The sequence below is a fragment of the Equus asinus genome, chromosome 8 (assembly GCF_041296235.1).
Source record: "Equus asinus isolate D_3611 breed Donkey chromosome 8, EquAss-T2T_v2, whole genome shotgun sequence".
In the NCBI taxonomy this organism is placed as follows: domain Eukaryota; kingdom Metazoa; phylum Chordata; class Mammalia; order Perissodactyla; family Equidae; genus Equus; species Equus asinus.
In genome coordinates, this window is record NC_091797.1 from 68,023,788 (window position 1) to 68,048,100 (window position 24,313).

General features: G+C 38.1%; 1 protein-coding gene across 15 annotated transcripts in view; it reads left to right on the forward strand.

Annotated features, from left to right (window-relative positions):
• The window catches only part of EXOC2 (exocyst complex component 2), a 203,072-nt gene that overhangs the window by 63,201 nt on the left and 115,558 nt on the right, over positions 1 to 24,313 (forward strand). For 14 of the 15 annotated variants that reach the window (XM_044773364.2, XM_070515744.1, XM_070515756.1 and 11 more), the window contains 3 exons: positions 10,153 to 10,266; positions 11,770 to 11,894; positions 21,544 to 21,624. In XM_044773364.2, the coding sequence (XP_044629299.1) occupies positions 10,153 to 10,266; positions 11,770 to 11,894; positions 21,544 to 21,624 (320 nt within the window). The remainder of the gene's footprint in view (positions 1 to 10,152; positions 10,267 to 11,769; positions 11,895 to 21,543; positions 21,625 to 24,313) is intronic. The other variant, XM_070515750.1, reaches the window with a different exon arrangement.

Here is a 24,313-nt window from a genome sequence, read left to right on the forward strand (position 1 = left end):
ACCACTTACTGGCTGTGTGACTTTGAGAGAGTTATCTGAGTTCCCTTTGCCTCAGTTTCCTGAGGTGCAGCATGGAGCGCCTTGTCACAGTGAGGTTGTGAGGACTCGGTGATGCACTGAGAACAGTGCGTTAGAATAGTGTCTTGCTGGTCGCAAGTGCTGTAGATGTTGGCCGTTATCACTAGGGTTCTTTGCTCTTTTTGCATATGTACTATTCATTGCTCCGACACTTAGGAAAAGAATCTCTTTTAATGACTATTAAGATTTCAGAGTACTAGTGTTAAAATCTTAAAATAGTTATTAAGTACATTAATTCAAGAAGTGCTTCAAGGCTGATAAAATCAACAATAATATTTCTTTCCAGCTGTTCCTTAAGTTTCAGTAATAATTTGTTCAGCCCTGGGATATTTAAAGGATAGTTTTGAAAAGGTGAAATCATGACTCTTAGGCAAATATAAAGTGAACATGTCAGAGCTTTTATTTAATTCATTAATTAATGGGGAAACCAATCAAATGTTAAAACCAGTTCAAAGGGAATTCCAGAGGACAGATGTAATAGGCAATGAGAAATGCTAAAAGATGCAGAATTGGCCACTTCAGCTGTGGTAATCAGGTGCATCTTCACCCGACAGGTATTTGTATGGCCAGGGATCCACCATCAGTCCTGCACACACGTAGTTCTGTTTCTGTAACAGATTGGACAGTGGAGACGAAGAAAGGCACAGATCCCCGCAGAATCCAAGAGCCCTGGGAGGCCCTCCACGCCCTGACAGGCTGTCCCTTCATCTTTTTGCCCATTTAAAGTCTTTTGCAATTTTTCTGGTCAAAAGAAAGAGAGGATAGAGATACTAAGAAGCAAGAAAATGAAAGGTGAAAGTAGGAATAGGTATAGAAACAAGAAAAGAGAATGTTTTTGGCCAGAAAAATGCTTTTCCAGGTTCCTTTTAATTTTTTTAAAGATACTGTCAGGCAAACTGCATTAATTTTATTGAATTCTTTAATCTCAGATAGAGAAGACTTATTTTAAAAAAAGAGAAAAAAGGAAAGGGAAAGGCGAAAATATTAAATGTTAAAGTGTTAAATATAAAATGTTAAAATATTGGTTTAGGTTTTATTTTCCTGATTCACTTAATATTTTTTATGTAGAAGCTTTGGTCTCCGTAGAGAATGGTATTACATTCAGGTTAGAGTCCCTAAGAGTGTTTCCTTAGTATCTGTCTTTTATTTCTGTTTATTAATGTCATTTGGGGATTTCTTTTATAATTAAAAGGCTGGAGAGGACCTATTTTTAATTTTTAAAAAAATGTCATTGGAGAAGGAATAACAGAGTTTTAACATTATTTGCTTGTTGAAATATATTAAATGAGAAGGTTTGAGGAATTATGACTACTTGTTATAAAATACTCTCCTGTGGTCCTGATGAATTATCAGATTAAAGTAGTAAGGTCGCCTTTGGAAGATGAATCAGCTCCTGGTAATTGCAATGAATGTTTATGGAAATTCTCTTCAGCTGACAGATGTACAGTGTGGAACAATGAGGGGTCCTGGTGTTGTGGTGTGGTGGTGTTCATCTGAATATGGAAAGCAAGTGAGAGTAACAGTGTAGTTTTCTTGTGGTTCTTCGGTGTGAGTCTGAGTTTAATAAATATTTTATTGGTGTACCCAGCATGCATGCTGTCGTCTTTCAGTCCACAAGTTTAACTACTGGCATTTATTGGCCTCCTTCGACTGCTAACATCCTTCATATTACTAAATTTTTAACTAATGTTTTGCACACCTGGTGCCTTGATACTTATAAAAGTGTTACTAATTGCTCAGACAAAAATCACTTCACTTTGAACTGAGACTAGGATTTTCTTATAAAAAGTCTATATTTCTGATTTGTTATACCTAATGTCACAAATAGAAGTGTTCTTTGCACAGCTTAAATTGTAATGGAGACAAACTATTTAAACTGAAAAAGAAGGTAAAAACAGATTCATATTGAGTAAAAGTCTTCGCTAGGTTTTATATCTTAAAAGTAATATTTGCCTAACATAAGAATATTTATAAATAATGTTTTTGGAGGTAGTACATACATCAGAGTGAGGACATAGAAGTGGAGCTTTGAACCTATTTTTATATGATGTACAACTTTTTTGGTGGAATTATTGCCTGGGAATGGCTATCTGGAGTAGTCAATGGATGCGCCACTCAAGCTTGTTTTGTTTCCACATGGGTTTTATGGGCGATGCAAGTTGGAGTTTCTTCTCATCAGTTTAGCTCTCCAGTAGAAAGAAAAGCTGACCAATTTTCTCGCTACATTTAGAAAACAAGGAAAGGTGGCAAAATAATGCTTAGTATGAGTGTAGAGGAGAAGAGCCTTGGATAAATTTACCTTTTAGAAATTTTATAAAAACAGATTTGTGGGCTGTGATATAGTGCCTAAGTCCAGAAACTGTTTCAGACCAAAAAAAGAAAACAACAGCAGCACACAAACAACCAAAAACAGGCTCATAATATTTAATACAGCAAAGTGAAAACAAAGGTGCTAAAACTTGAAGCTAAAAGAAGTGAATGTAATATATACATCCTCGACAGAACTACGTAAGCCTGCTTTGACTGTCAGCTCCCTGCCTTGCCTCTTTCTCTCTCCAAATCAGGAAACGTGTGCTCCTCAATGCAGACAGCAGCACAGCTGTAGCCGGCCCGCACTCTGGGTGGGGCGATTAGAATTTTCCTCAAAATGACTTGTGTTGTTTTGCTCGCTCACAGGTCATTCCTGCAGGTCGTTCTCATACTTGAAAGTGAATGCTGATGTGTTACAAACACTCCTGTTAATTTTATATCTGACCGCTCGGTTTATAGACCTGGATCTTCCTATGTGTGGGCTAACCCTCTTCAGATGATTTAAATCTGAGTTCACACTGCCATCTAATGGAAGGCATATATTTTAGGGGTGGCAAGAGTTGTCAGCTGCTGAACTGTTTTGACTCCTTAGTGCGAGTGTTTCATGCGTTGACTAGCTGAGTGTGTGTTGCCTTCATTTTCCAGCTCCATGCTAGTAGATTTAAAGTGTAGGTTTAGTTTGGATTACTCAGCTAAACTAATTGCCTTTCTTTTGCTGACTTGTTAAGCCATCGCTATGCCTGGTATGTTAAACCTTCAAATCCAGTTACTGTGAGCAAACATTTAGGCTTTATCTCCATTCTTCCTTACTTTCGTTGACATAGTGCTTCTTCCTTTCCTAACACTGTTATTAAGACCTTTAGCAATTTCCTGCATTCTAAATCAACTTCACTCTCCCCCTATGTTTCTCTCTTTCTAGATTTGTAGTTGTGGTTTTATTTTGTACTGGAGATTCTCTGCTGCTTTATTTGACAATGCAAGTACCGGGTTCAAATCTTGACTATTTATGTGCAACCTCTTTGAGGCTATTTCCTAACTATAATATGGGAATATTTAACCCACTGTGTTATGAGAATCAAATAAAATGGTACTTATCAAAATAGTCTGTAAAACATAAAGAACTGTGTAAAGAATAAAAATAACAGTGAATAACGTTTTTGAGCATTTATTGTGTGTCAGAAACTGCCAAGCCTTCCACATGCACTATCTACTTTAATCCTCAAAACATTTGTAAGAGGAAGATATTATGATCCCATTTTCCTCATGAATAAATGGAACTGTAGAGAGATTGAATAACTTCCAAGGTTGTGCGGACACATCTAGCCGACTTCAAGGTTGAGCCAGAGCCGAGGCTCCTGACCCTGGCTCTTACTGTTGCCTGCCATTATGCGCACTCATGGGTCACCTCTGCTTTTCAGGTCTGTTCCCTGTAGAGCATCATTGCTTCTTGGCATTGTCATTCACTGTCTGTTTTTTCCAGGTCTTCTATTTCACCATCATTTTGAAGTGTTTCTGTAAAAGATTTAGTATATTTAGACATATATTTTGGGATAGAATAGTGACTCAGGATGCCTTCAGCTGTAAGTAACAGAACGTGAAGATTAATTTTGGCTTAAACAAAAAAGATATTTATTTTCTCATAATGTATGAAGTCCAGAGATGGTGGACTCCATGATTGATTGAGTCAGTGACTCAGCAATGTCACCAAGATGTAAGGAACTGTATTTGCTGTCCTGCTGCCCTTAGCATAACACTGATTTCCTTCATAATTACAAAATGGTTTAGCAATTTCTGGTGTTGAAACAACAATATAATATAATATTACTGAAACAATAATAATACACAATAAATAATAAAATACAATAATGTCTAGAGGCAAAAAGACACTATCTCTTCTTGATTCTCCTTAAAAGTGTGGCGACCTTTCCCAGAAGTGCTCCAGCAGATCTTTACTTTGACATCATTTGTCACAACAAGATCAGTCAATAAATAGCAAGGAGCATATGATAAGCGTGATGGGCTTAGGGTGATTGATATGTACTCAGGGAAGGTGGCAGTCCCAGGCTGTGTGTGATATGATAAGCGTGATGGGCTGGGGTGATTGACATTTCCTCAGGGAAGGTGGTGGTCCCAGGCCGCATGTGCTTGTTTTGTCTGAGACGGTGGAGAATGAATGTTGGGTCACTGACCAACAGTGGACTTAATTATGTGATTTGGGGCAAATTGTTTCATATCTCTGTGTTAGAATTTTGTCATCTTTAATGTAGTTTCTATCTTACCTTGTAAGTCTGATTCCTAGTGTAGGTCTCAATACTCTTCTTCCAATTTAAGTAGATACAGTAAGAATGGCAAAAGAGTTTTAATGTCTTCAAGTAAGAAATTACTGTAAAATAAACTCAGTCTTAGGGGTGATGATTTGGGTACTAGGAGATAGTATTTTGATCAAGAGATCCAATACTTTTCAAACTCTGCCTGACCCATTTAGGTGCCTGAAGGAGCTAAATGTAAGAGGAAAATAGTACATAAGAAGTGAGATACTAGGAAGTGGATTAATGCTTCACACTCAGAGTAGATCTCTCTGGTGGGAGCACGTGGCCTATCCAAGATGCCGAAGGCTCCTCGTCACCACTCACACTGATGCCAGACTCAGAGCCAGGATCTTCTCCCCTCCTCCTCCCATCCGTGCCCTCATCCAGGGGGTCAGGGTGCAGAGCCTGCGGCCGCGTGCTGTGCGTGTGCTTCTCTTTATTGCCTGGAGACTCCGCTGCTAGTGTGTGTGGCCCCAGCTGTGTTCTGGAACCAGCTAGGCCGTTCCTGTTCCCTCTTGAGGAGGTGGGAGGTGGGGGGACCTCCTGAGGTAGGGGAGTTTCTCATAGCTCGTCTCCTAGAGCCCTCACTAGACATCAGGCCTTTATCTTGTGATAAAACAGATCTATTTATATTTATAAAAATAACAATTTAGTACATCGTAAATGGGATGTTACTGAAGTTTAAGAACCAGATGAATTTTAAATGTGAGAAGTTCTAGATAGTTGTAGGTTTGCATCTTTCAGTATCACCAGTTGAAGCATTTTAACTATTTAGGATATAACTGTTTCTATAATGTGCCATGTATATCCAGGTTTTTTCCTACGTGTTTTTCAGCTTCATTGAGGTATAATTGACAAATTCGTAAAATATTTAAAGTCTGCATCTTGGTGATTTGATGTATGTATACATTGTGAAAGGATTCCCACCATCTAGTGTAACTAACACATCCATCACTTCACATATTTATCTTGCTTTTGGTCAGGACATTTAATTTCTGCTCTCGTAGCAAATTTCAAATATATAAAACAGTGTTATCAACTGTAGCCACCGTGTTATCTATTAGCTCCTCAGAACCTGTCATCTTACAGCTGAAAATCTGTGCCCTTTACCAGCCTGTCCCCATGACCCCCTCCAGGCCCTGGCAGCCAGTTTTCTAATCTCTGTTTCTGAGTTTGACTTTTTCTTTGTATTCCACATGTTTTTGCAAATCTGATAAGGGGTTTATATCCAAAATATATAAAGAATACATACAGCTCAATAGCAGGAGGAAAAAAAAAAAGAAAAGGAAAAAAACAGCAAACCAATCCGATTAAAAAATGGGCAGAAGGGGCAAGCCCCATGGCGTAGTGGTTAAGTTCAGTGTGCTCTGTTTTGGCAGTCCAGGTTTGTGGGTTTGGATCCTGGACATGGACCTACACTACTCGTCAGTCGGTTATGCTGTGCTGGCATCCCACATAAGATTGGCACAGATGTTAGCTCAAGGCCAATCTTCCCTAGCAAAAAAAAAGAAGAAGAAGAAAGAAAGAAAGAAAGAAGGAAGGAAAAAAAATTTAAAAGTAAAAATTGGGCAGAGGAACAGAATAGATGTTTTTCTAAAGAAGACATACAAATGGCTAAGAGGTACATGAAAAGGTGGTTAAAATCATTAATCTTCAGGGAAATGCAAATCAAAAGCACAATGAGATATCATCTCACACTTGTTAGAATGGCTATTATCAAAAAAACAAGAGATAACAAGTGCTAGCAAGGATGTGGAGAACAGGGAACCCTGTACTCTGTTGATGAGAATGTAAATTGGTGCGGCCACTGTGGAAAACAGTATAGTGGTTTCTCAAAAAATTAAAAATAGGACTACCATCTGATCCAGCAATCCCACTTCCGGGTGTATATCCAAAGGAAACGAAATCAGGACACTGAAGAGCTTTCTGCACTCCCATGTTTATTGCAGCATTATTCACTGTAACCGAGTGACGGAAACAACCTAAATGTTCAACAGGTGAAGGGATAAAGAAGATGTGGTATATATACAATGGAATATTGTTCAGTCACGAGAAAGAAGGACATCCTACTATCTGCAACAACGTGGATGGACCTTGATCTTGTTATGCCAGACAGGGAAAGACAAATACAGTTTTGTTTTTATGTTTTTTGTTTTAATTTTTGTGAAGAAGATTGGCCCTGAGCTAACGTCTGTGCCAGTCTTGAGCTATTTTGTATGTGGGATGCTGCCCCAGCATGGCTTGATGAGCGGTGTGTAAGTCCGCACCTGGGATCCAAACCTGCGACCCGCGGGCTACCTAAGTGGAGTGCATGAATCCAACGATTATGCCGCTGGGCTGCCCTGTTTTTTTGAAGTAAATATTGTTGGGTGTGATTTAACCGTCAGACCTATGGGGACTGTAGTCTTAACCATTTCACGATGGCATATGACTGCTGTATTTCTGAGTGTTGTGTCTGCATTTTATACTTTTTTGCTTTACGTGTTCTCATTGTGTCGTGCACCCTTTTTTGATAGTGTCATTCTTAACACCAGCCACCCCTCTTCACATTCTGCTTCGATGATGGGCAGGGAACCACCCAGCCAAAATAAAACTACAGTCCATTCTGCTGCTTTTTTGTCAGCTGTGTCTTTAATCTGTGAGTTTCGAACTGCTTCCTGCTAAATGAGGATTTCACATAGTTGAATAATTTGTAAAGACTGTTAATAGTAGGAATTTAGTTGTCATGAGGTGATTCTGTAGTACTTTTTGATTCTGTTAAGATTACTTAACTTTCTGAGCCAGTGAAGTGTTAGGACTGCATAGAATGCCAGTGTAAGTATCGTTTAGAAGTAAGTTTGACAGAAAAGTGGTGGTTATGCCACCATGCTCTTCTCCCTCACACTGATGACAGATCCCACTAATCCATCCTGCTGTTCTTTCAACTTAGAGACGGCCATGTGGTCCTTGCCACAGCACTCGAGATAGACACAGCCCACCAGTTAAGACAGAACTACGAGTGTAGCCTCTGCATATCAGAGGGAAGTGTTCCCGTTACTTAGCAGGGCTCAGCCTGAATCTTCACTCAGTCATTACACTCCCCAGGAGTTCTAACTCGGAGGCATGATGTACAAATAGGTAAAACGAGAAAAACTTCCAAAGGTGACAGGATTTTGTTACTAAGTAAAGTATTACGCCAGCATGAAGGATGCAAACCAAAATAAGCTTCTAAAAATGCAGAGTTCAGCTCCCTCTCCAAGACTGTGTCTGGTGAAAATGACCAGTGAGCTTATGGTTCACCACCGCCCCCCCAAGAAGATTCAGACTGTAATCTTTTAACTTTGGAAGCCAGTGAGGAAAGATGTAAGGTCAACTTAGTCTTTGAGTTAGTAACACTGAGCTAATGCCAGGTTGCTGTCCATGACTTACCGAAGTGTCATCTCCTCTTGGTGTGTGTTACTGCAGTGTTGAGCAGGGCTTCCTCTCCCCCTGATTAAAAAAGGAAACTTCACAGTGGGAAAGGTAAATATAAGGGAGGGTAAAGTGGGGCTCTTCCTCTCTCGACTGAGGTACTGACACAATAGATGTTGGATTCCAGATTGAAGTGCAGGGTTTACAGAGGAAATCATGGAGAAGTGATCTTGCTCTTTGCATCGCTTGCCCTTTAGAAAGCATGAAGGGATGAAGAGAGCCACTGGAGAAGGGGAGGATCATAAGATTTCTTTGGCGACAGCTGTGCTGGCTGTGGAGGATGGTGTGGAGGATGTGTGCCCTTCTTCACTCAGGCCTGGTGGGTGTGGCTTCCAGGGGCCCCCAGGTAAAAGTGTTCCCTGGGTCTGTGAGACAGAGGCCCTGGCGCTGAGGGCACTCGAGCAGTGCAGGTGGATAGGAGAGCTGTCCCCCTTGGGGAGGGTGTTTCCTGGGACCAGGTGAGCACCTCACTGGAGAGAGTGGCTTCCAGGCCATTGTAAATTGGGCCTACGGGGATTGGTCACCTGTAAGTCGAGGGGCTCCAACAGGGAGTGCTTTTGGGTGAAGATGGAGTATGGATCTTGGACAAGGCTGCCTGCTTTCTGAATCGAGGTTGTGTTTGTAATAATGTGGCGTCAAGACTCTCTCAGATAAGAGTGAATAGAGGTCATTGGAGGGGCCGGGCCCGGTGGTGCAGTGATTAAGTTTGCACGTTGTGCTTCAGCGGCCCGGGGTTCACTGGTTTGGATCCCGGGTGCGGACATGGCACCGCTTGTCAAGCCATGCTGTGGTAGGCGTCCCACATATAAAGCAGAGGAAGATGGGCACGGCTGGTAGCTCAGGGCCAGTCTTCCTCAGCAAAAAGAGGAGGATTAGCAGCAGATGTTCGCTCAGGGCTAATCTCCCTCAAAAAAAAAAACGTCATTGGACCTTCCCACGTTTTCTTCCAGGGTAGGAATAATTTCCTCCATTGAATAAATTTTAAAGAGACACTGGGCTATAACATAATGTTGTGTCCTGTCTATACCCTGTGAGTTGGGCTTATCTAGTGGGGGTGGGGAACATGTTTCAGTCAGAGGGGACAGCAAGATCAAAGGAATGAAGTAAAAACAAACATGATGTGCACAGGAAAATATGATCCCTTTGAAGTTGCTGAAGCTTCAGGTTTGAGGATTAGAGTGGCAGAAATGAGTCCTGAGAGAAGCAGGTTCGGATCATGGAGAGATGTGGCTACCGAACTTCGACTTCATCCTGCATAGATGCAGGGTCTCGAGGACGGGCTGCTAGCTCGTAGGCTTTGTTGGGCAGGGTCTACCATGTTACTTTTGCTCTCAGACACAACTGTCTGACCTCCAGCCTGGAGGCTGACCTATAGTGGATATTTAATTAGTATTTGAACAAATAAATAAATATATTGATCCAGAAGTTGACTTTGAAAATAATGGCAAGAAAGTGAGCTGCATGAGTATATTGCCTGTTATCATAAGCTTTTCTTAAAATTATTCTAGACATGGACTGTAATATAAGTACTGTGTACTTAGATCTAATTTTATCAGGCATTATCATTAGGCATTAGTATGTGTTAAAACAAATTTCATATAGGTCTTTAACAAAAAGCATTTTAGCAAACTGGTTTAATGCTTTAAAATTTTAGTGTATCCAAATTTTGATTTTTATCATTGAGTGTGGAATGATTTTATGTTTGGATAGATTTCATAAAGATTCAACTCAGCCTCTTCGAATCTTATATTCTTTTATTGATGTAATTTCTGTATTTTAACTAATTTCCTGTTGTATATATCCCATCAAAGTTTCTATGATAGGAAATCAGCTGAAGTGTAGGAAATATATTTTTACACACACACAGACATAGGCTCCATAATGTATGATGTATAATTGTGATGGTTTTTATTCATATTTATTACACAAGGTACTCTGGGATGTCTGTTACATCTTTGTAGTAATAGCACCTGAGATATATTTTAAACCTTTTTTTCTCTCTCAGAAGTAAATTTCCCCAGAAGGACTTAGAAATGCTGTTTCCTGGAATGAGTGCTGATTTTACAAGTGAGAATTTTTCGGCTTCCTGGTATCTCATAGAGAACCACTCAACCACCAGGTTAGTGGATGCTAGACAGTTGACTGTGAGCAGTTTTCCTCGGATGCGGCTCATAGGATCACACAGTGACATGGGTTTTAGATCTGGCTCTGCTACTGAGGAGCCCTTTCACTTTGGTGAGCTCAGGAACATGTCAGGGTGTCTATTTCCTTATTTATAGAATGGGGTTATTAGAGGAGCCTTGTTTCCTAGTATCATCTTGTTTCTATATATTTCATTATTTGTGCAACCCATTAAAACTTTGTGGAGTCTCAGCTGGGTATCTAAACTGATGCATCTGAATGTGACCTCTTCCTGTTCAGATAACAAAACTTTCAAGTCCTGGTGTACAATAGGGAACACACCTCCTTCCCCGACCATAGAGCAAAGAAGATGAGTTGGTTTATCATTTTGCAAAGACTTGGCTTAAAATTAGCCAAAAAATAGGTGGGGTCAAATGTACAAATTAAACTACTCCTTTTTGTTTGCTAATAACGTTGTACTCTCTCTACAAGAGCAGGTTTGTAACTTTTTTGCAAAACTGGTTTAAAACGATTACACTTAGTAAAACTGTTTGAATAAGTGAATGGTTTATCACTTAAAATTTATATTCTTGAAAAATCAACTTTGTTGGAATGTACTTTGGGAGAAATTCTTCCTTTGCCTATTAGGATAAAAACCATTACTAGAAAACATGAGGAAAAGTTGGTATATACATAGAGTGACTTTGGCCTGATAAATTTTTAAAGCAGATGTCTGAAATCTTTCATTGTAGAAGATGGTTCTGATTTCCCATTAGGGATGTGCTTCTTCTATTTACTGTAAGTCTGAATTGATTGATCTCTGTTTCTGTGTAGGGCTTTCACGGCACTCAAGAATATATTTGAAGTTTTATAGCCAAATTTTCTTAGCTCAAATGGAAAGAAACCTTCTGCGATACAGAGGCTTACCTATTTTTTCTCTGCTTGAGTTGTGGAGATAAAATATGGTGGTCTTTTTAGTTATTTAAATTGTGCATTGATCGCCAGTTTTCTGTAATTTCTCTGCTGATGACAGAGGACTGGCACTACTGTAGTGAGGACGGCAGTGTTCCTGGCTTCATCCAGAAGGCAGAAGCGAACGTGCAGAGGATCCTGCCGTAGGTAGCGGGCACTCCTGCATGAGCCGGGTCTTCCCACCAGGGAGACGATATTCAGAACTCCTTACCTGGCAAATCATAATAGATATGTATCGGTTATAAAATTATCTACATATTTATTTATGTTTTAGTGATCTGATGTGTTTGGAATGACCATTTGAGGGCTACAAAACTCTTTTATAGCTGCTGTAATTTTGGCGTGCATAATAAGTAAAAGGTTTAGATCTAGGTAAGAATTGGAAAGCTTTTTGTTCTTATCTGGTTACATATTATATCAATTCTATCTTTCTTAACATAGGCTTCAGTATTTTACACTTAATGCATTATCTTATTTCTCTTTTGCTTGTTAGGAGTCTCAAACTTTTGGTTTCTTTCTTTCACTTTAGTTTTGAACAGCTCAAAACGGCAGTCACCAACCTGAAGAGACAGGCTAGTAAGAAGAGCGAAGGCAGCCTGGCGTATGTGAAAGGGGGTCTTAGTACTTTCTTTGAAGCACAGGATGCCCTCTCAGGTAAGGCAACCCTCAGAGCCATCTGCTGCGACCTCCACGAGGAAACCTGACACTGGGCTTGTTCAGTGTTTACAGGGTGCGACATTCGGTCTGTATTTATAAAAGTAGGGATCTAAAATATGCCATAAATACTTGTTGCAGACTAGGCTGGAATCTCTTTGAAGGCTTGGCACTTTAAGTATTTGTCTTGGAGCTTTTGTTGACCCAGCGTACGTGTGTGAAATAGGAGACTGCTGTGCCTCTCCACGATGCCCAGTCTCCAGGGCCAGTGAGAAATTAAATCCCAATGGGTAAAATTCTACAATTTTTAAAATCATTTTACAGCCATTGATATATTACAAGTGACTGTTTCTTTAAATGTGACCCATTGCGTGTTTGTTTTGGAGAGGACAGATAAAAGGTATCATTCTTTTTAGCCAGCGCCTCACTATGCCTATACACAATAGTTAGCTGTGCACCATCCACGTCATCATCTTTATTTGCGAGAGAATTGTATTAAATAGAAATAGCTTTAGACATTTCAGGGAAAGATATTGGGTAGGTTCTTTTCTAAAACTATCTTTAATTAATAGAAATCAAATTATTGTTTATCTAGTAAAATAAAATATATTAATAAAAGTTACCCAATTCTTTTTAAAAACAGACACTTGTAAAAAAGTACCTGAATAGATAAGTACCTATAACTCTACCTGTAGACTAAGAGGCAATCCCTTCTTGAATTCAGAAAGCCTTAATTTTTTTTGTAAATTTGTATTCTTAAAATATAGACATTCTTTTATTATTTTTAAAACCCTTCTCCTCCTGGGTATTATGCATTGTTGACTTCTGGCAAATTAACTATGCATCTGATACAGGTCTTTCCTTGTGGGTAGAAATTAGGTTTTTGGAGTAAAATATGAATGCCTAAGAGGGAACAGAGGAGTTCTTTGTTCTTTGATAAATACTCTGTGCCTTGTATTGTTTGGTATGCTTTCATTTTTGATGGTGTGCTTTCCTTTCTTTTTTTGTGCATATTGATATTCTCTCTAAATTATCAGTGTTGTTACTATGTCAGCAATAGAAACCTGAGCATATATGAACAGAGGTTAGTTTTAGCAAGTAGAATTAAGTTATTAACATAGCTAGCACTATGCAAATGCTAATTAGCCATATGTGATTAGCTTAGCAGTTCTCATAAATTATTGTAATTAAAATTATTTCACTTACCAAAAAAATCTTTGACTCCCCCCCCCTTTTTTTAACTTGTATTTGTATACACATGTATATTGGTATTTGTTTGTTTATGGCTTTACTTCTTTAAATGGCTTTTTGGCAGATTTCAGGAAGTTTTATTTGGTACATTAAATTTATGTAGTCACATTTATTAGACATTTGCCCTAGAAGTATACTGATAACTTAAAGTTTAACACAGATAATGCTGACCAACTTCTGATAAGCTAGTGACTCCATGGCATATAGAAAATTATTTTAATAGTAAATTTGAAAATTTTAGGCAAGCACATATATGTGACTTTTCTATTCTTTGATGTAAATGAAATACATATTATAAAAAATATTAAACAGATAAATAATAAGCAAGAACTACCTGTAATCCCGTTGTAGAGAGAATCACATTAACATTTTGATGTGTTTCCTTTTGGTCTTTTTTTTCTTAGCTTATATGAGTACATATTGCAAAATTGGAATTACCTTGCATATAATGTTGCATGTGTTAGAAACCTCTTTTATTCTTTCAGTTGCTCCTCTGAGTAATTATTTTAGTATACTATGGCATTTGATTTATTAGTAGCTCTTCAGAAACTTTTCCAACTATAATCTTGAGTAAAATTGACCGGTAGTTTTTTAAAATGCTTTTTGGTCAGGTTTTGATGTTAATATTATACAGAATTATATGAACCTATACGTGTATATGTGTGTACTGTGAAATGGGTTATGTAGATTAGGAGTTATATGTTGGAAATTTGAAACAGTAATACATTGAAAGAGCTAATAAATTGTCTACTCAGGTAATTTGTTTTACTTTTCTATTATGAAAAATTTCAAACATGCTAAACATGGAGAGAATAGTGCAGTCACCCACAGCTCCCTGTTGCTTAGATTGAACAGTTATGAATATTTTTCCACACTTGCGTCATGAGTGTCTTTGAGGTTGGTTGGTGTTTAGCTGGTCTCAAGCAGCATGACATTTCTCTCCCTGTACTCAGTAAGAGTCCCCCAAATAAGGACATTTACCCACATAATCACAATACCATTGTCACAGCTAAAGAAGTTGCAGGAATTCTTCAGTGTCATCCAATTCCTAGTTCATAGTCAAATTTCCCCAAGTACCCTCCAACTTTCTTTTTTATAGTTGGTTTGTCCAAATCAAGATCCAAATAAGGTCTAGGCATTTCATTTGTTTTTTAAATCTCTTAAACTTCTTTTAAACTAGAATAATTCCCTCACCTTTGCTACCCTGTCTTTTGTTTTTTCATGCTAGTGTTTGTTGAAGAAATGAGGCTATTTGTCCTGTAGGACAGCCCATCCTCTGGATTTGATTGATTACTTCCTCATGGTGTCATTTAACTCATTTTACTCCCTATTATATTGCTTCAAGTTATCTAATTGGATGCTGGATAAGATTCAGTTTCAACATTTTTGGCCACACGTGGTACTGTGTGCTTCCTATTTTATCACATCAAGAGGCTGTAGTGTCTGCTCATTCCTCCTGTAGAGCTGCTATGATGGGTCACTGGGTTCAAGTGGGATGGGCACTGGCAGTTGCACGCTTCTGAAATTTCTACTTTGTGTGTTTTGTTTATTTTGGTTTGGTTTTTCCCTGAAGTTTTCTATTTCATCAACATTTTCATGTTACTTAGTATTGCATTATAATTTTTAAATCATTTAAAATTCATGTTATGGGCCCATGTTATTATTAATTCAGTTAATTTGTAATTTACTTCCTTTATTTACATTGATTTGTTAGTGATGCTTTTATGTGTTTTTAAAATTTGAAATTTTAATTTTCCTCTTTGATTTAGTAATTTGTAGTGGACTTTTGATTTTTTTAAGTTAGTGTCTAGTCTTAAAGTATTATGAAAATAAAATGTGTTTAATACATATCAATTGTCTGTAACTGTGCCAAAGATAAAATTGGGAGGGGGCATGTTTGATACATTATAGCCTGAATAGTTACTTTATTTAAATCTAGGTTATTTATAATAAACATACCTGGTAAATCTCCCTCTTTATTTTGATTCTGTCAGTTTTTCTTTGTATGTAAAACATGTTTACTTTGTAACTTTTGGTGGCGTGCACTCTCTTGATATTAATGTTATATGATAATGTAATAATAATAACTGCAAAATTTGAGGCAGGACCACCCACAGGTTGATATTTGCTAGAAGGGCTCATAGAACTCACTGAAAGCTGTTTACTGATGGTTTTGGTTTATTACAGTGAAAAGACATAGATTAAAATCAGCCAAGGGAAAAGATGCATGGGGCAGGGCCCAGGAAAGTTCCAGTCGTGGAGCTGCCAGTTGTCTTCTTGCAGTGGAGTCATGGACACCACTGATTTTCCTGGTAACGATGTGAGACAGTGTGCACGGAGTCATTCAGCCAAGGATTCTTATCCAAGCCTTGATGTCCAGAGTTTTTATTGAGGCTCTGTCACGTGGATGTAGTCGACTGCCCCAGTGGCTGACCTCCATCTCCAGTCCCTCTGGAGGTCGAGCTGATGCCCTCACTGTAAATCGCATTGTTAGAGTCTCTGGTGAGCCAAGGCCCAAAGTAAACAAAGACACTGTTATCAGGGAGGACATCTGAGGAGCTTCAGGGTCACCTCCAGGAGCTGAGTGCAAAGGCCAGACCTCTCTTCAGGCAAGATTAAATTCTTTACTGCACAGTAACGTAACATTAGCATTCTGTACCCTTCCTTTGTGTGCATTTGCTTGGTATAGTATGCATCATATTCTTTTTAACCTTCAGAAATTTTGATTTGGGATCTCTCTCATAAGCAACATGTGGTAGGTAGTATTTTTATTTTTTTATACCTTTCTGAGTCTTTGCCTTTTAACAGAAGAATTTAAGCCATGTGCATTTATCGTAACTGAAATTATTGTCCTTTTGTTTTGTTGTTCTATTATTATTTTCTATTTTTCATTCTTCCCTCTGTGCTATGTAGACAGTATTGTCTGCAGATTTGAGAGAAATGTTTTTAAATACTATTATAGGTTGTCTGTTGACTCTTGTTGTGTATGACAACAGTTTAGCAGTTCTTTATTTCTCGTAGTCTATCCTTTTTCCTTATCTTAATTTGATCTGAAGTTATAGACCCAGTTTCTTATTTTACCTTTTTTTCGCCCATTTTATTATTCTGTTTCTGCATTTATTTTTCTCTTTTGGCGTTAATTTTATAACATTTTCACCACAGTTATTTAAAATTTACCATATATACACATACATTTAACTTGCTTTAATGTTTATTGCCAGTCATTTCTGCCTTTGAATTTTTTATTTTGAACTGTGGGCTGTATCTTTTGGATTCTTTCATGTCTGGTAATGACTCCTGCTTTCATGCACCAACCACTGCTTGGCTGTAAGAGAATTATTTTCTGAAAACATTGATCCAGTGTCTTTTAGTGTCACAGAGAAGAAATCCTGAGCCACCGTAATTCTTTATTACTTATAGATGAATTGTTTGTTTTTCTCTCTACCTAAATGCTTGAAAGATATAACACCTTTTCAGGGAGCAGAACTATAGTCCTGAAGATAGTTATGACAGATACTATGAATTTTTTGATTGAAATCTGGATATTTGATATCCGCATTTTATTAGAGAGTCAAATAAATAATTTCAGTGAAACAATAGGCAGTCTTTCTATAACTCTGATTTCTCTTTGAACACAACTTATCTTTTTATTGATGTCATAATAGCTTATAACACTGTGAAACTTCAGTTGTACATTATTATTTGTCAGTCATCATATATATGTCCCTCTTTACCCCTTGTGCCCACCCCCCAACCCCCTTCCCCTCTGGTAACCACTAATCTGTTCTCTTTGTCCATGAGTTAGTTTATCTTCCACATATGAGTGAAGTCTTACGGTATTTGTATTTCTCTGTCTGGCTTATTTCACTTAACATACTACCCTCAAGGTCCATCCATGTCGTTGTGAATGGGACGATTTTATCTTTTTTATGGCTGAGTAGTATTCCATTGTATGTATATACCACATCTTCTTTATCCAATCATCAGTCGATAGGTACTTGGGTTGCTTCCATGTCTTGGCTAGTGTGAATAATGCTGGAATGAACATAGGGGTGCATGGGATTGTTGGAATTGCTGATTTCAAGTTCTTTGGATAGATACCCAGTAGTGGGATGGCTGGGTCGTATGGTATTTCTATTTTTAATTTTTTTTTTTTTTAGGAAGATTAGCCCTGAGCTAACATCTGCTGCCAATGCTCCTCTTTTTGCTGAGGACAACTGGCCCTGAGCTAACATCTATACCCATCTTCTTCTATTTTATATGTGGGACACCTACCACAGCATAGCTTGACAAGCGGTGTGTAGGTCCGCGCCCAGGATCCGAACTGGTGAACCTGGGGCTGCCGGAGCGGAACATACGAACTTAACTCCTATACCACTGGGCTGGCCCCCTGGCCCCTCTGTTTTTATTTTTTGAGAAATCTGCATACTGTTTCCCATAGTGGCTGTACCAGTTTGCATTCCCACCAGCAGTTTGTTCCCTTTACTCCACACCCTCTCCAACATTTGTTATTTTGGGGGTTAGTGATATAGGCATTTTAATGGGTTTAAGGTGATATCTTAGGGTAGTTTTTTGGTTTTTTTTGAGGAAGATTAGCTCTGAGCTAACATCTGCCACTAATCCTGCTCTTTTTGCTGAGGAAGACTAGCCCTGAGCTAACATCTGTGCCCATCTTCCTCTACTTTATATGTGGGATGCTTACCACAGCATGGCTTGACAAGCAGTGCCATGTCTACACCCAGGATCCGAACCAGCAAACCCCAGGCCACCAAAGCAGAACATGCGAACTTAACCGCTGTACCACTGGGCCGGCCCCATGAGGGTGGTTTTGATTTGCATTTCTCTGATGATTAGTGATGTTGAACATCTTTTCATGTACCTATTGGCCATCTATATATCTTCTTTGGAGAAATGTCTGTTCATATCCTCTGCCCATTTTTTGATCGGGTTGTTTGGTTTTTTGTTGTTGAGTTGTATGAGTTCTTTTTATTTTATGGAAATTAACCCCTTGTGGGATATATGATTTGCAAATATTTTCTCCCAGTTGGTGGGTTGTCTTTTCGTTTTGATTCTGGTTTCCTTTGCCTTGTAGAAGCTCTTTAGTCTGATGAAGTCTTACTTGTTTATTTTTTCTTTTGTTTCTCTTGTCCGGGTAGCCATAGTATTCGAAAAGATCCTTTTAAGACTGATGTCAAAGAGTGTACCGTCTATATTTTCTTCTAGGAGTTTTATAGTTTCAGGTCTTACCTTCAAGTCGTTGATCCATTTTGAGTTTATTTTTGTGTGTGGCAAAGATAATGCTCTACTTTAATTCTTTTGCATGTGGCTGTCCAGTTTCCCCAACACCGTTTATTGAACAGATTTTCCTTTCTCCATTGTACGTTCTTGGCTCCTTTGTTGAAGATTAGCTGCCTGTAGATGTGTGGTTTATTTCTGGACTTTCAATTTGAACAGAATTTCTTTAATATATGCTTTTTTGTTTCCCAAATATAAATTTATGGTGTTCAACTGCTTCACATACTTAAGTTTTAATAGATTAGAAATAGCAGCAAACCAGTGATCGTGTACCAAGTTGCTTATTGTTATACTATTTAGAATTGTTTTCAGAGAAAATAAAAGGTCAAGTGAACCAGACATTGGGTTGTTTGGTTTAATTTTCTGGAAAATGGGATTGCCTTTATCAGACCCCAGTGTCTCTCGGCCCTCATGCTTGGCTGGCAGCTCATGAGTGGCTCTGCTGCGGTAGAGATGGGCGGCAGGAAGCTGCTTTGTCAGCAGAAACGGACTGTAAAGTGAGCTGGGGGGAGCCAGGCTCACCTCATCTTGACTTGCTGATCAGTGATTGGTTTTGTTACGAACAGAATATGTGGTTGCGTGACTTCCGTTAACGCTAATTTTGACTTAGAAAGTAGTATTCTAGGCAGGGCGACTATGAGATGCGGTGTCTTACTATCCTGGACAAACCATATGCAGTTCCCGCTTCATAAAGCGCAGCCCGTGCTGAGTGTTCTTTTGCAACCAGGATTGTCGGCAGCACAGCAGCATTTAACCACGTCGTGTGAGCACATTCGCTTGTATGGAATGTAGAAGTGTTTCCAGTTTCACTTTGTAACATTTGGATATGTTTATCTCCTTCCCTTAAAGATAGAGAAGTTCTTTTCCATTCAAGTTAAGTTTAGGCTTTGATATGTGGAAACATTTTATGTCACCATTATCACATAATCCAAATTTGAAATATTAAAGAAATAACTTTCTTTTCACTTCTGAATCAACTAAGACAATTAAAAATATAGTGGCTGATTTTTTTCCCCAAAATATATTTCTTTTTCTTTCTACAAATGTGTTTCTTCAACAGAGAAGCAGTCTATTTATTTTAGAATTTCAAACAAAATTTGAAGTTTCTTTACAAAAAAAAGTACAAAAAAGGACGAGATCAGGATTAGAAACTAATTAAAAGAAGCAGAGAGATAGATGTTCTCATGCATTAGGAATATGTTCATGGTGCATTTGATCACTGAATTTGAGCCAGAATTTTCTAACCAATGAATTAAGGGAAACAAATTGAATTATAATTGATTAAAGAAACACACATCTTTTTTTTGCCTAGACAGACTGCCCCCTACTACCCCCCATAAATCTGCCCCCATGACTGGTGGGTTGAGGCAGAACCTGTAAGTTCCCTTTAAGAACAAGTTTGACCTTCTGTTTGAATGTTAGAGAATAGCTAATGTGTAAGAGTGATGCTCACTTCTGTGTACTGGCTGTGCAGCCCGTGGAGTTACACATCCTGCATTTGAGTTTTGGCTAGAGCAAGGTATGTGAAAGAATAAAATCATGGGTGTTTTTACAGCTATTATTTTGGAAAGAGATGTCTTTTATTTGCAGTCGAATGTAGTTCCCAACTGGCATAATAAGTCTATTATTCTCATTTTACAGATGTGAAAACAGAGGCTTGGGCAGTTGAAGGCGCCTGCCTATGCACTATGGGTGGTGTGGGGTGAGGTTTTGTTCTGGGATCAGACTGCCTGGATTAAAATCTGGGCTTTGGCTTTATGACCATTGTCAGTTTATTTAGTTTCACTGAGCCGTGGTTTTCCCATCTATGAGCTAGAATCCATTGGCTTCTCACAAGATGAGCAATATGTGTTAGAAACCTACCCTAGCGCCTAGCTTATGGTCACAGCTTAATTCATGTTTGCCTTGCTGTCTTTATTATGTCATCATTTGGAATTTGAAATTGTATTTGGCCATTTTGTTTTGGAAATTTTCATAGTGCTTCACCTAAGTGAGCCTGATGTGCTGTTTAAAACCTCCTCTGTTCAGTAGGCCAGACAGTTTTATATATAAATCATTAAGTGATTTCCTAGTAATCTTTATCAAACCATGCAGACATATATTTAAAATAGCAAAAAACTCCAATATAATTTGTACATCCACAGTTGGTATTACCAGGTATTTCTTGGGAACTTACAGGGAAATAATTATAGAATGACTAGAATGTGAATGATGTGTATTCTGCCATGTTATAGCCCAAGGCTAAAATTAAATATTTGGAGGTTGATTTCTGTTTTACAGACGGTGAAACAGAGAAATAAGCATGACTTTCCTGTGGCCAGATATCAAAGATATTAGTTACTTGTCTCACTTTTCTTCTTTAATTCAACTGTTTTTGCCACTCAGCTTTGATGATCAGATGATTAAGTATGTGTGTTACATACTAATTTTCTTTAATTTTTGTAAGGAAGATTCACCCTGAGCTAACATCCATTGCCAATCTTCTTTTTTTTTTGCTTGAGGAAGATTAGCCCTGAGCTAACATCTGTCCCAGTCTTCCTCTACTTTGTATTTGGGATGCCTCCACAGCATGGCTGACGAGTGGTGTAGTTCCACATCCAGGATCCAAATCCACGAACCTGGGCCGCCAATGCGGAGCACGTGGAACTTTAACTGCTTGGCTGTGGGGCCAGCCCGCTGTGTACTATTTTAATAGTGTTAAACTGTGAATAACTTAAACTGGTGCCTGCTGGTTACTTTGCAGAGTTTGTGCAGAGTTTTTCCATGTTTGTGCTTCTTTCCAGCAGTGAAAATAATGACCATTTTTTAAAGCTGCTGAATGGGGATGGCCCCGTGGCCGAGTAGTTAAGTTCATGCACTCCACTTTGGCAGCCTGGGGTTTGCCTGTTTGGATCCTGGGCGCAGACCTACTCACTGCTCATCAAGGCATGCTGTGGCAGCATCACACATGAAAGAACTAGAATGAACTACAACTAGGATATACAACTATGCACTGGGGCTTTGGGGAGAAGGAAAAAACCCAGCTGCTTAAAAGTGTCATTTTGATATAATGTATTCTAACCCATTGAAATGGCCTATATCTTAACTACATGTTTTTTTCTAGCCATCCATCAAAAACTCGAAGCCGACGGAACAGAAAAAGTAGAAGGATCCATGACACAAAAACTAGAGAATGTTCTGAACAGTAAGTTTCGTCCTCTACCCAAAACTGTTTATGGACTTTATAACAAGCTTTAATATAGTTCTTGGACCTGATTTCACAGAACAAGGCAGTAAGTTGCATTTTAGTATTTATTTCTAAATAGTAATGATTTAATGAACATAAGGGGGAATAAAAACATTGAAAATAAATGTTCTCTTTCTGTTTGTATTTTATTTATGAGAAATCATAATTTGAAAATGAGCCAATATATTTCTTAAGAAGTAAAATTTGCTACCATAAAAGAGACCAGTGTACAAATAGCATCGTCAAAGAGAGAGAAGCGTGGAGGCGGGAGCCAGGATTGTCATTGCCCGAGATCCTGAAGAGGCGTCCTCAACTGTTTGCTAGTGTCAAGGCAAATAACATCAGCTACCAGAATGGCAGATATTTAGGTGTCATTTGTTTATTTATACCTCCCTTCTTCCAAAAACCTTTTAAGGCAACTGCATATTTAAGAGTGTTTCTAACTCTGAGAAATTTTGTAAAATTTGTAGGCAGAGAGAAACTGATATATGCAAAGTTTTGCATCCTGCCTGTCTCCCCTTATATCTTTTTCCTAATATCCTAGCTCCCGGCTACTTATCCTACTGATTTGGAAGAAACTTATCGGATGAATCAATCCCTATTATAGTATTACTGGTTTAAAAATAAGTTATCCTCTTTTATGCAGGCGATAAACATTTGACATGGAGCAGTAATGCCCAGGAGAACTCCTTGTTTTTAAATATAAGTATAGCATGATTTCCCCACCAAGTAGACTTAAGAATAACTAAACAGTCCGGAACCCTCACATAGATCTTTAGTGATGCTATGAAGGCAGGACTGTGATATCAAGTGAGTTTTAGACTTGTAGCTTACTTTAGTCCTGTAAGCAGAACTTCCTGAGCCGTTTTGTAAATATCTGTTCCTTAACCTAGGGATCTCTGATAAGAAAGTATTTTTTAGAAAGAAGCTTTAATGTGATATAGGCTTTCCTTGGTAGTAGAATTTGTGTGCTTGAATTTCATCCTAAATTTATGAGTTTAATAGCAAAATATTTTCCCCTCTGGTTATTATTATTTTGCCTTGAGATTTTGCCTTGTTTTTGTCCGACAACCAAGTCACCAGCTTTGTTGAAATGAATATATTCTGAATTCAACCCAAATAAATACTTACTGAAGCTATTTCTATATTAGCATAGTCAGACATTTTAAAGTCTTGGAAGGATATTTTCTACTCAGGGATGTTATTTTCACTGGATAAATTGTCATCAAACCATGATATCTGTTTAAAAAAATGAGATTATTTCTGTAACTTTTGAAAGGTGACTTGTAAGAACAAGCTGATGTAATAAGTATATTATTGTATCAGTAAAAAAAATAGATATTTGTTAAGCTTTGGAAAAAATTAAGATCCATTTCATGTGTTAAGCTTAGCATCATGTGTTATAACTTTTTTCTCTTAAGGGAGTACTATAGGAAATCCTCCTTTGGGACTTGTGGTATAAAAATTGTAAGGGAAATTATTTTGCTTCTCTTCCTTTATAACCACGGACTTCCTGGAAATGTGTCGTATTAACATTCTACTGAAGTTTGCGCTTTTTGGATAAAGTTGGGCTTAACATACGTGGTCACTTCTTCAGGAGACTCTCCTTCAGGATTTTCTGCTGTAAAAATTTCCCTTAAAATATATTCCTTTATAACATTCCCGTCTTTTCTAGAAATATTTTTGGTCAGCTTGATGTTTACTGTCTTGGAGTAAAGTTTTGCTAATTTGGTCAACTTGACCAGCATTTATTTAAGACTGGTTGTGTAGAAGCACTGTGCTCAGTCCAGTGTGGAGTACAAAGCTGGAAGAAATATGGCTCCTGCCATGTGAGCGTGTCCTCTGTCCAGACCAGTGTGTCGATTACCCGAGACTCCAGAAGCTGTGGAACTGGGACATCAGAAAAAATAGTTACTGAAGTATTATGAAAAATTTAATTTCTTTTCTTTTGTAAATAAAGGAAGGAATAGGCGAGTATGAATATAGTTTAGTTTGCTTAGATTATTATTAATGTTTTAATCTTATGGATAATTACGTACTAATTTATGTGCTTTTTCTTGCATTATTTTAAATAAGAGTTTATGTTGACTTTAAGAGACTTAGTCTGTTTTATTCAGAATTTATCAGTGTTGAAGCCTTTCATTGAAATTCTTTCTTGTTTTCACTGACATATGTTTCTTATATTTGCCTTTGAACTTAATTCCTCCCTGATTTCAAGCCAATGATGACTAATAATTCATATCAAATTCACTTATCCATTTTTATCTTCTTCCCTATTCCAAGAGTATGGAATAATACTGTCTGATAAACTTCTGTGGTGGTGGAAGTGTAGCTTTTGAGCACTTAACATGTGGCTGGTGTTGCTGAGGAATTGACTTCTTAATTGTTACTAACTTTAACTAATTAACTTTAAATTGCAATGGCCCCTGTGGCTCGTAGCTAGTGTGTTGGACAGTGCAGGTATAGACAGTCTAGTAGGGGTATTTATAGCAGCAGTGGTGGGAGTAAGAGCTGAAACTCTTGCCTGCTCACTAAGGGTCAGGTATTACTCTAAATATCCTGTGCATAGTTAGTCCTCACAATGACCCAGTGAGGTTTGTTCTGTTATCTCCATTTTATTGATGAAAAAACTGAAGCCCAGGGGGCC